General features: G+C 35.5%; 1 protein-coding gene, 1 long non-coding RNA gene and 1 pseudogene across 2 annotated transcripts; 1 reads left to right on the top strand and 2 right to left on the bottom strand.

The window, feature by feature from the left end:
- Positions 1-954: 954 nt before the first annotated feature.
- LOC147483567 (F-box/FBD/LRR-repeat protein At1g13570-like) lies at positions 955-2,648 on the bottom strand. The gene is made up of 3 exons (XM_086579597.1): positions 1,806-2,648; positions 1,554-1,709; positions 955-1,449 (listed from the first exon to the last, which is right to left on the bottom strand). Exons 1-3 carry the CDS (start codon positions 2,646-2,648, stop codon positions 1,105-1,107), a joined length of 1,344 nt encoding a protein of 447 aa, XP_086435723.1. The 3' UTR covers positions 955-1,104.
- A 5,834-nt stretch (positions 2,649-8,482) lies between these two features.
- Positions 8,483-10,156, bottom strand: LOC147483566 (uncharacterized). The gene is made up of 2 exons (XR_015205695.1): positions 9,060-10,156; positions 8,483-8,818 (listed from the first exon to the last, which is right to left on the bottom strand). It is a non-coding gene; the product is annotated as an uncharacterized LOC147483566 (long non-coding RNA).
- A 392-nt stretch (positions 10,157-10,548) lies between these two features.
- Positions 10,549-11,403, top strand: LOC147483565 (uncharacterized; annotated as a pseudogene).
- Positions 11,404-13,135: the final 1,732 nt, after the last annotated feature.

The raw sequence follows: 13,135 nt of genomic DNA, 5'->3' as shown, positions 1-13,135 counted from the left end.
CCTAAATCGTCTTAACTAATAGACTATTTGTAGGTTGTTAGTCAAAATAATTTAAGAGGACCAAAGCCTAATAAGTTGATTAGTGCAGACCAAACCCCAAATACCAATTATTTAGGAGAACCAAAACCTAAAAAATGATGAATTATACTTGAAAATTATTTATTTCTTCACTTATTTTCGGCTAGATTACAAGAGGAGGGGTGCATATAAGAAACATCCCTTACTCAGTGCAGTAGTGAGTTCTTACATTGCCCTTAGTGATTATGGTGAATGTTGAACACCTGTTACTTCTAAGAGGGCGTGCAACTGAAAGCCTCGTCCTAATTCCACCTTGTGAGTAACTTCATATCTGTTCCATAACTTATTTGTCATAATTATGTTGCCAAATTTTCACTCTTGAATCATCTCAAAATGATGGTTCCTCTCAAAGGTTGTTCTATTTCTCAAAAATGGGAACGGGATCTGATTTTATGCGGTTTCATATACGCGTAATCCAACACTAGTTGAAAATTATATTAACATGTCACAATTAATTTAAACACAACAAAAACTCGTACCAACACATACACATACGCAAAAATATACATATTTATAACTATCAATTTATTTTTCGATATGTGGTAACAAGGTCAAACAAACAAGACTATTCAAAATAAAAAAAATCCTTAATCAAATGCAACAAAATAACTTAAAAGAGTTCTAAAAAAGAGGGGTTTTTGATATTAGACTATAAACAAGACTCATTGTTGCTACTAAGAAAAAAGTTCACAATTTCAAATTTAGAATTTCAGAATTCTACTTTCACGTGTTCTTGAACTCTTTGGAAGACCGCCCAAAAAGTAAAAAAAAAAAAAGACGCAAGAAGTGATGAAAAACTCAAGGAGACATAATTTTTAAGCATCTTAGGAATGAAGCGTAGCTCTCATAATTCTCATGCACAACGAGCCATAGTCACAAATTAAAAAATAACTTAACTACTAATTATAACTCTTCTAGAATAATCTAGAACATACGTATTCTATCCTACATCATGCCTACTGTTACTGTTAGTATCTCCCCTTGCAAGAAAGAGTATTTAGCACACACAGACAGAATGAATAGTTCTTAAAGTTTCACAGATCCAATAGTGGATATATACTCAATGCTGTTCTCATACAGTTCGTCATGGACAAGCCTGGAGAACGTGACCTTTACTTCCGGTGAAGCTCTCTTGAACTGCAATATCTTGTCTATATAGTCGTCAGTAAAAAATTTCGACCACTTGATAGTCAGATTCTCAAGCACCAATGAATTTAGCAAGATGAATTGTACAAATCCTAATTCATGTTGCACTCCCTTAAATCTAGCTCTCACAAATTTCAGGTGAGTAAAGATATTTTCCGCTTCCTGTGAGCGCTCTGTCCAAAAGTCTTCTTCGTACAAAAGAGCATTCTTTCTATTATGAGCGGCCTGAAAACGCAAGTGAAAGTATGTGAACAAATAACTAAACTTTGCACCTACTGCTAGTCAAACTTTAAGTTATTACACAAAAGAACATACTACAAAATACTCACAAAAATATCTAATTCCTTCAGATATGGTGCGCTTCTACATAGGCAAAGAACAGCAAGAATTTGTTTGGAGTCTTCGAAGTTGACACACAATGTGACGGATTTGAGGTGACTATAAGTTCCTTGTAATCCCTCTCTTGCAGTATTAATTGGGGAAAGCTGGAAACCAACAGAGAAAACAAAAGTCACTAAAGTCGGGAACTAAATTGTATGAAGACAAACATATAGGATTATAGGAATGCAAAAGAAACTTACCTCCGTGAACGGATAGTCAATAAAAATTTGCTGAATTTCATCTAGCCGCCCAAGAGCTTCTTCTAACCTGAATGATGTACTTGGAAAGAGCCCAGGAGGCCATATGCGAATGCCCGCATATACAAGTTTTGGTGTATTCTGAAATTTGAGGCTCTCACAAGCCCCCTTAATGACGAACTTTCGCAGATTTGGAGAGTTAATGTTGAGACTAGTCAAGGATTTGCATTTCCAAATTTTAAGACACAAAAAGAGGGGGCTCTTCATGACCAGACTTTCAATTGTACCACTTGTTATATTCACACCAGTAAGTTTAAGAAAATTTAGACGACTAAATCCATTGAATTGTGATGATAATCTCAACTCGCAGCCTCCTAATTTAAGCTCGTGTAAATTCTGACAAGTGCAGAGGCAAGTCGGCACCAGATAGGAATCCGACCTCTTCAAAACAAGGACTAGATGCGTCAATGTATTCTTCAAAGAAACGAATGCAATCCATTTATCGACATCAGAGCAACCACCTTCTAAGTATTTATAGATTGTAAAGTTGGAAACCATACCTTCATGAAGCAAAAGAACATTATTAACTATTGTCACCAGTTCAGTGTCTTCTATGATTCCTTTCTTAGAATTGATACTGGCTGCAGCATCAAATATTAGATTTGGAGTAGACCTCCATCTGTATTTCCAACTTCTTGATAACAAACTTGTTTTTACAGCATCCCTTATGGGTAAATGCTTGATAATTTCATCAATCAATTCATTTTGTAAATAGCTGAACCTATCTAAATTCTCCACGGAACAAGTCTTTTTGTTATATTCAAGATTACTAGACATTTCCTCCATTCCACAACTTTGTCTAGCCAGATGGATGAATTACCTACAAACAAATTAGGAAGTGGAGTAAATAAAAAGTCAGAGATACAATTCTTTTGTGCGCAAGCGGAACGCACACTCCAAATGGACTGTGCAGAGCCCCTAAATGCTATCAATTCACACAACCAGTTATTACTTGCTTGTATAAATTTGAAGTTCACAATTCATACGCTTCTCACATCACAATTCACACTAACTGAAAACACGCTGTATGTAAACTAGATATTTGTACCTACCAGACTCAAATGCAGTAATCATCATTATTTCACTTCCTAGATACATGTTTATTTGGACTTCATGTATATACCACACATCAAAAACCAACACTGACCTTACAAATCCAACAACAACAACGTATGAACTTTGAGCTACTCTCGGAGGACAGTGGTGTTCTGTGTTCCAAGAATTTTAGCCAAGTACGTAGGCAGTGTCAGAGGATAAATAAGTTATGATTTTTTAGGACGATGATCTCTTTCTCTTCAACTTGAAGATCAGCATTCCCAATTAATTAAACCTTTGCAAATAATTAAAAAAAAGATAAAAAGTTGCAATTTTGTCAAAACTTGACAGTTCGATGTTTTCTTTTTCTTTATCGATAATCACTTGACAGTACGATGTACAAAAAACATATCGCTGAAATCAATAATTTGGTATAACACGACTAAACGGCGCTATGCAGGAGTTAGCAATAAACATACTTTTCAATCAAGTAAAACACAACCATTACCTATTCTCAAGTAGGGAATAAAAAAAAAAAAGGAACCTTGTCACAACTCACAATAGAGAACCTGCCGCTTCTTTGACTTGGTTAGAAAGTTTTCCTTAGTAAAAAGTAATTAAAAGGGTGTTAATATTCTCACCGCCTAAACTTGAAAACCTCCCCGCCCCAAAAAATAAAATGCCCAATATACCCTTTTGTCTCATCACTCCCCAAGTCACAACCATTTGCTCCTTCACCAGACAATCATCTCCAACGTGAATTATCTCATGTTCCTTTGAAATAAATCCAACGTGAATGATTGAGGTCATCGGAGGATTTCCTTAAGTTCTTGAACAAGTATATCAAAAACTTGAAGTGGATTGTGTCAAGTTAACCACTGAACCATGATAAGTGTGATAATTAACTGAATTACATGTTTAGAGCCTTGAGTTCTGGTTTGTTAATGCTACTTTCTGTATCTACATGAGTTTGATTTTGGGACACACTTGATTTTATTTCTATGATGTGGATACGTTGTGTAAGGCTTCTCTGGATTTTGATATTGTAAGTTTAATAAGTAACATCTAAGAGAAATCTAGACATCCATTCTACTGAAGCTTTTTTTAACTATCAGGAATCCTGTAAGCACCTTCCCTCCTTACCACTTCTTGAACTAACACTTTTCTAGTTAAATTCACGCACCATATTATATGTATTCTGGTATAAGTTATGAGTTATCTAGTTATTTAGATCAATTAATTAAAATAGAATGAAATTTTGCTAAATCGACTTGGATACGTAATTTAGTCTGAAATTTATAAACCCTTAACCCAGTAGAAGATGTTTATGATTCACAATTGAACAAAACAAAATGAAAAATAACAAGTTTAGATTTAAAAAATAATAATATTATATTAGATGATGAAGTCATTCGTGTCAATCTCCAACTTTACTCTTGGATTTGGGTAAATTGTTTGTAATTCCATTAGATATTTGCAGCCTTGCAAACACTCTCTCTCGGCTCTCGCTACTGGTGTTAGACTATAATAATAATGGCTACTGGTGTTGTATTTATGTTAAGACAGCAGTTGAAGCAGACAAGTCCGTTCGTTGTAAATGGGCCACTTTCATCTCGTAACTTCTCTGCCTCCAACTGCTCGAATTTCTCTTACTGACAAGGAGGTAAAGTCGTTAGTAGCCTTTATTGTGAGGATTTCTCCACAATAAAGAAAACCAAATAATAATAGGACATACCTGAAGCCATAGCGTTATCAAGCAAGTCCTATAAGCAGTAGCGGAACGTTGTTGTCTTCCACTCCAAAACCCTTCTTGTGTTCTCTCACAGTGGATGGAAAACTTATGAGAATCAGAATAGGGTTTGAGGTGGGGACCTCAACTTATATACTATGGGTGTATTTCTATTATAGCCCATCATGATAATAGAAATATGCTTAAGCCCAAAAAAGTATCTGCACATATCGTTAAGCCCATACTCACTTTATACACGTGTCATGACTTGACACGTGTGATTTGAGACATGTAAATGACTCGGTCATGTTACTTTAAGATTACGGTTTAGTGAGTCTTCTCAATGTCACTCGGACGTAGTTCGACAATAAACAATTGTGTAATGTGTATGATCTATGTAGGTACACCTTAAAGAGAAAAGTTCTAACAATCTCCCACTTGTACCACATAGATCATAACCCGATATTAAACAATGTTGACCTTAAGAGCTCTAAAATTAGATCATCGAAATAAAGAGTGGCGTCTAAAAAAAACAATCAGTCCATTGAAAATAAAAATATAGGATCCGCGGTGCCTTTGCCACATTTAGCATGACTAGACCCATCTGTGGTCACAATACTAATATCTCCAACGACATAGATTAAGTATGGATGTGTAGCATGAAAATAACATGTAATGTGATCCCCTAACATGTTCATTTTCAACCGGTCCAACCTTATGATTTATAGTGATTTTCTTTATTCTACTTAATCAAACTCATATATGCCAACCATAAATGAATAAGTAGATAACTTTATTTCAAAATAATCATCAATTACTGAAGTGACAATCAAGAGTTACTTAGTAATACAAACTCCCACTGAAATGAAATATCACAAAGACTAATTAACCACTCCTTTACAAGCTAGAAGCTCTTTTAAGTGCCTTAAGTGGTAAGCCTTTAGTAAGTGAATCCATATTTTGGAGATCAGTACTAATATACTCAACTATCAACTGTCAAATGATAATTTTGAACCCTTCCTTCATGTCAAGAAACTTTATATCAGTGTCCTACGGGACGCTAATGAACTCTTGTCATTCTCAAAGAAAAATTTAGCGGCTTTAGTATCACAATAAATCTTTAACAGTTTCTAAATGAAACTAACAACATAATACCGAATCCGATAAGATCCAATCGGTTACCAAATGATTGGTTCTTCGGCATGTGAGTGTGAAATCTTTTGTTCTTTGCAAATACCGCATAAAACTTTTAGCGGCTTTCATATCCATTCTCGGATTAAGTATTTGCCAAGCATTCCAATTCGTCTGCGATGGCTGGGCGCATAAAACTTGAGCATATATGAGACTCCCTATCGCTAACGATATGGGATATCTTCTTATAAACCGTTCTTTGAATATGTAAGCAAATTTAACTTATCACCATTACCAAAACGTGCATTACGGTAAATTGTTGTGCATGCGAAACTACTTAGCACCTTTTATCGACGTAAGCATTTTGTGAAAGCCAAAAATATCACGTGATATATCCGCGGTGATCTTTATGCATATAACAAAATTACTACACCGTATGTCACTTCTTGATAGTAGAATATCATCAACACATATTACCATAATAAATAAATTTGCTCCCACTGATCTTATAATATAAACATTGATCCACGTTAATTTAACTTAAAACCAAAAGAGTCAATAACGTGATCAAACTTTAAGTACCACTGACGAGATGTCTGCTTTAAGCCATAGATAGATTCTTCAACTTGCAAACCAAATGTTCTCAGGTCTTTTGACTCAAAACCCCGAGGTTGCTACATTATAGATAGTCTCTGAATGTCACCATTCAAAAAAGCTGTCTTAACATCCATCTGGTGTAACTCTAAATCATAATGAGCTACAAGTGCCATAATAAGCCTTCTCTTTAGAATAAATGCCTTCATTGTGAGTAAAGTCTTTCGAGACAAGATATCCTTTATATCTTCCGATGTTGCCTTGAGTCATGATTGGTTTTGCAATCCCATTAGCAAACCAATTGGTTTGACTCCTTTACGCAATTCAATAAGATCCCAAGCATCATTGTCTTTTACATATACTTTAACTCATTTAACATGACATTCATTCAATCTAAGGAGTGAGCACTTTGTTTGGCTTGAACGAAAATAATGGGATTATTTTCAGTTCCTATATCAAATTTATGCTCTTAGAGATACACTATATAATCACACAGAAATAGCTAGTCTCCTCCCCTTATGTGAATTCTTTAATGACACTTCTAATTGAGTTTGTTGAGGTTTTACGTAAAAGTAGGAGGCAACTTAGGAATACTTGGTTGATTTTCAACCCATATCTTGTCAAAGACAGGTATGATCAATCCATTAAAGGAACATCATGTTCTTTCTTCAAATTATTATTCCTAGGTTGTGTACTCCTACTATTCTCAACATTTTCAATAAATATGACATTATCCGTCACAAATAAATAGGGTATTTGAACAGGGGAAATAAAACATGAAACCCCTGTACCTTTTTGAATAGCTAATAAAGTAGTAACTAATAGTTCTTGAGTCCGGTTTCCTTTTATTAGGCTGTATGGCCTAGCCTTAAATTGGACAACCCCAAATATGTAAATGCTTTATACTAGGTTTCTTTCCAGTCCATAGTTCATCATATGGGGTTTTAGTTACTGCTTTACTAAGTACTCGACTAAGGTTGTCTATTGTAGTCTTTAAGGTTTCACATTCAGAGAGACTCACGGTTAGAAATATGATTTGTCATTCTAATAACCATGTCTTTTAAGGTCTAATTTCATCTCAAATACACCATTTTGACCGCGGCGTCCCTGACATGGTGTACTAAAGAACGATGTCACATTCCATCAAGTATCTTGCAAATAGTCCTGGATGTTGGCCTGATTCATCATACCCACTATAGTATTTACCACTTCGGTCGGTTTGATGGTTTAACTTTATAAGCCTTAAACACATCCAATGACTGATTTTTCACGAATTAAGCATGGATACCCATAGAAAAATTCGTCTATAAAAGTGATACAATACCATTGACCATTCCATGAAACCGTAGGGAATGAACCACAAATAGTGGTAGATACGTACCAAATCTAAGACGCCTAAAATTCTCTTGTTGGCACCAAACTTCCATATGTTTGTTTGTTTTCCCCTTTTACTCATTCAATACAAACTTTAAAAGTTTGGAAAAAACAAGGGGACCAAGAACTCCATTTTGACACATGCTTTTCAATTCTCACCTTAGAGATATGACCCAAATGCTCGTGTCATAATGTAAAGGAGTTCTTATTTATTAATCTAGACTTAATACCATAGTTAATAACATGCAAAGTTTCTTTTGACCTTAAGTGAGAGGCATCCAAGTCTAACTTACATACACTACACCAAAAAAGGCGTTTACTAACAGTTATATCCGTTACTTATATTTTTACCAACGGTTATATCCGTTAGTTCTGGGGCGTCACTCTCACTTGGGCCAAATTTAGTAACGGATATAACCGTTACTGATAATAATTTTAGTAACGGATATATATCCGTTACTAAAATTATTTGTAACAGATAGCCAACTGTTGGTGGCCCAATTGAATTTGTCATTTCTAACGGATATAGCCGTTAGTAATGGACGAGTGCTATTTACTAACTATTGTTTGTAACGGAAATATCCGTTACTAATGGTCGATATATTTTTTAAAAAAATCAGTTTTAATTTTTGGGATACTTGCACCCCCTACAAGAAACAGTTAGTACTCCACGTGACTTTAGGTTGGCATCCACTGTACACTACCAAATCTTATGAAACAGACAACTTTTATAAAAAATAAATAAAAATCAACCAAGTAATAACAATATAAAACCACTTATATTCATTCACAAATTACACCAACTCTACCATTCAAATAATTTAACAAATATATATACTACAACCTCAACGATGAACTTCAAACAATACTTCTAGTGTATTTTATTCATCCAAAACTCATGTATTTAACCAAAACATTCTATTCATCCACAGGTTATACCAAAAACAACTAGCAAATGGTAAGTAGTACAATGCTTGAATAAAACTCAGAGATTCCCTAAACCACAATTTCATGTCGATTGTTGCATTTCCCAAAACCAGAATTTCATGTCAATTGTTGCATGTAATTCCATTAGAAGCCGATTCCACAAGACCTACATACGCACAATAGTAGAAAACACTTAACAAGCAGTCTAACTTGTCATTTAATAGAAAGTGGCTCTCATATAATTTGTCATTTATAACACAATACATCACATATAGACATAAAACCAACCTTAAAAGATGATGAATGTTGTACTAGGTTTAAGCAGAAATTGATGCGTGATACTATTAAGAAAATAAAAGTGATAATCTAACTATTACATAAATAAAACAAAAGATAGTGATATATACCTTGAGAAGCATACCATAGTCAATTAGAGGAATTTAGCTCACAAATCTCCATGTCTTCCGTAAAATATGGAAAAAAAAAGTGCAATGCCATCTCGATTAGCGTACTTTTTCAAGCAACCATGACCTCACTATTATGAGGTGAATATTCCCCTTCAACTAACCTAAAAATTTTGTCATATATTTCCTTAACATTCTCTCCAATGAACTTAAATTTTGAACACAATTTAACAATTAATGGCATGATGCAAAAGAAAAAGTAAGGCATCATAACACAACTAGAAAGTGTTAAGTATTTAACAAATCTACAACAAAAGTATTGTTTCTTATTCATTCAAGCGCTTTAACAACTTACAAGATGAACACAAGATAGAATACTGAGATAGAAAAGCACAAATCAATAACTATACCTCGTGTATAACTCATAAGTTTATATGGACTTATATATCCCCTATTGGACCTTATATGCTTGTGTTGACATGAATAAGGAACAAACTAAATTTATAATAAACATGTTCCTTAACATATGAACAACTTGAAATATTACTAAATAGAAGTGAGAAAAAAAAAAACATAAGTACACATAAACAAATTTATTTTTCAGCCATATGATTACCTACAACTCAAAAACTTTTATCCCCTTAATGACATCCACTTTCTCTTTGTTTGACATAACCTAGTGAACCACTAATAGAAAATAATAACTTTAATATCCTTTTAAAATAACAAAAAGAAAGATCTACTAACATGGTAAATTGGTCGGGAATAAATTGAGCATAACTTTTGCGAAAAGAAAATGTACCTCATAGCTTCCTCGAATCATGAAGCATACCCGTAACAGTTGAGGATAGTCTATGCAGTCCCCAACCAACATCATCAGATAAGATGGTACAACTTCCCCGAAACACTTGACTTTCTCCTGCATAACAAAATTAAAAGCACTGAAAAAAGACCAACCATCGTCAACTTCAATCAGTTCCTAATAACAAAGTATGAGAACAAATGCTACAATATTCAGTATGCCAATCCCACTCCAAGAAAACTTATCATAGCAAGATTTAAGATCTTATGACAATTAGAACAAGGTACAAGACTATGACAAGTTTAAGCCCGTCCAAATTGCGTCCCACCCTTACATCAACTGGTGGAGAAGTGGACTACCCAAATTGTGTTTTCACCTCGAGATTTAGAATTCTGATTTTTTTTTTTTTGGTTTTGGGGAAAACAAAATTTCAACAAAGGGGCTTTTTCATTTTTTTTTCCCAAAGGTCCTGTTTGGAAATTTTCAAAAATAAAAGAAAACAAATTTTTGTTTGGTGCTTGTGCTCTCATGATGACTCATTGATTCAAATAGGCCTTTGGAAGAGGGAATGTATGTACTCATAAGTATGGAAGAATCTTGATTGATGCAACCAAATAGAGCTTTTTGAGTGTTGTTATGGTTATACTTCTGCAAAAGAAATTAGGAGACGAGACGAAAGAGGTAGGGCGAATGGAGTGTAATAGAGATGAGGCTACCAGGGGCAAAGGAAATTGATGAGAAAAAGTTTGCTTCTAAGGACATTGCAGGTGTGAAAAATTTGATTTGAAAGCCCAAAATTTGTATCCCGGACTTGAGGGTCTTCACCACATGCTAGCGACATTTGATGTGTATCTCTACCGGTTGAGAACAAAATAATTGGGGAACTGGATTGGTATGGGATCCTTGGTGTAAATCCAATGGCTGATGACGACTCAATAAGGAAGCGATAGAAGTTGGCTCTCATGCTTCACCCCGATAAAAATAAGTCATTAGGGGGCGATGGAGCTTTTAAGATGATTTTAGAGGTGATGGGTGTGCTCTCGATAAGAATAAGAGGAATGAGTACTACGACCAAAGGAGGTTTTCAAGACTACGAAAAGTGCCATTCACAGTGGGGCACCATCGGTTCCATCCGGCACAAATGGTTTCCATAATTTCAGCAATAATGCATCCTCCAAGTCCGGGGCTCGAAAACCGCTAGTCATGGGGGTCCTTCAATCGCTTTGCTCCTTCTCGACAATAAGCGATACATTTTGGATCTGCTTGCAATCAATGCAAGATCACGGTATGAATATGTGCGTGTCTATCTCAATTGTAACCTCCTATGCCCCAATTGCCATGAATCCTTTTTGGCTTTTGAAACCACAAAGACCACCATCAAATGGTTCTAGTTCATCTGCACCTTGGCCTTCCTCTCACCAAATGCGAAAATCAAATCAGCATACTTCAAATAAGAACATGCCATCTGCGGGGTTCAGCGCCATGATTCATTTAATCGGACAAACCAATGGGGTCCATTCTCGAAGACAATCGGTATCGGCTTGAACGCCATTGCTTCTCCGTCTAATCTTTGCTCAGCGGCCGATGTGGTTCAGCGGGCTTATGAGAAAGTAAAGAAGAGAGGCGGGAGGTGGCCCAAGCGGCAACAAGAAGACAAGTTGTTCGGAGGAAGACAAGTGGGTCTAAGAGGGCAGCTAGTAATCTGTCTCCGGATTCTTTAATGCGGGTTCTAGATCTGATCCGAAAGGAGAGAGGCCTAATAAAAGAAGAAGCATACTGAGGAGGAAGCAAGATGTCATTTTGGGGGAAATGTACCGATAGAATGGCCACGAGGAAATGAAACCGGCATTCCTAATTCGGCGGAGCTTCAAGCGGGGTAGTCTTGATAGGGACAAGGCTAGTGTTCCTTCCGTTCCTAATAGGACAAGGGAGTTGTTACAATTTGAACTTCGATATATGTTGGCGAGAAGGCTAAGAGGGAAATTCGGAAAAAGTTGATGGAGTGGAGTTCGAAAGTCTCGCAGGCAAAGCTACTACGAAGGAAAAAAAAGTGGACTAGCCCGTCCCAAATTCGGTCCCACCATTTGTAAGAGAATTTGTGCTCCAACAATCATTTCATCCTCACAAAATAAGGCAATGTGGAAAGGAAACAAAGCACTTATGTGTATATTGAAGTCATAAGCGGTGAAGTAGGTAGAAGTTTCTTGAGCTCAAAAATCTTGAGAACAAGCCAAATAAAAGCGAGAAGACACGTTAATGATTTTTTCCAAAGCTTTTAAACAAGATGTACGATAAGCATGTCAAAATTTCGAAAAGAAATTCCAACAAGTACTTTCACAAAGTTGAAAAAAAAAATGGACTTTTAGGGGTGGGTTGAGAATAAAACAACGTAGCATATAAGGCTTTTATATTGCAAGACCTTTCTCCGAAAGTGTCTCCCAAGGTATATACTTTGTTTTCTGAGGAAGGCATCAAGAATCTAAATTTGTGGCTTGATCTGATAGATTCTACTTTTCTCTTTTTACGTTTCTAATATCATCAAAAAAATACTCCTCAAATCCTTTTCAAACCCTTTTCGACAAAATTTGGTCCTAATTTCCATTGAAAATTACAACAAAGAAGACAATAAAACAGTAGGAACAATAATGGAACGAGAAAATCCCCTGTTAAGAGTAATACAAAGGTGTATAACAAGGTACCTACCTGGGGTGTCAAAAGTAGTCTGCATGGCCGTTGAACCAATAATCTGTTCGGGAACAAGATTTCATGATTGACATACCTAATAAATAACGAAATTTTGGAACTTAATCTTGTGACAAAAGTACTCAATGATTGACATACCTAATAAATAAATGAAAATTTCGAACTTAATCTTGTAACAAAAGTACTCTATGAGTTACATAAATAGGTGATTCCAACCGAATACTCGGCTCGGATGAGGAGGCCGGAAAAGATTAGAAGTTCCCAAGCTTTATTTCCATGTAATTAGTGGATCACTGCTTGGCTTGTTTAAAGGACTACATTTTATACCTTTATTGTTCCATTTTTCCATTGGAATTACTCTCCTCCTTTGTGGAGCTATATATTAAATGGATCTCTACTCGCTATTATCCGCAGGGGGTAGTATAAATTGAGTTTTTCCCCTCTTTTAGCAACTACTTTGGAAGAGTGGAAAACTATGGGCATGTCATATATTGTTCTAAGTTGCTTCTTCAACCCAAAAGGTATTAACCTTCATATAATTACTGTATTATCATAGTGTTTTGACAGATGGAAG

The sequence above is a fragment of the Coptis chinensis genome, chromosome 8 (genome assembly GCF_015680905.1).
Source record: "Coptis chinensis isolate HL-2020 chromosome 8, ASM1568090v1, whole genome shotgun sequence".
Classification (NCBI taxonomy): Eukaryota; Viridiplantae; Streptophyta; class Magnoliopsida; order Ranunculales; family Ranunculaceae; genus Coptis; species Coptis chinensis.
Note: the sequence above shows the minus strand (reverse complement) of the source record. Positions and strands in the feature narration are given on the sequence as shown.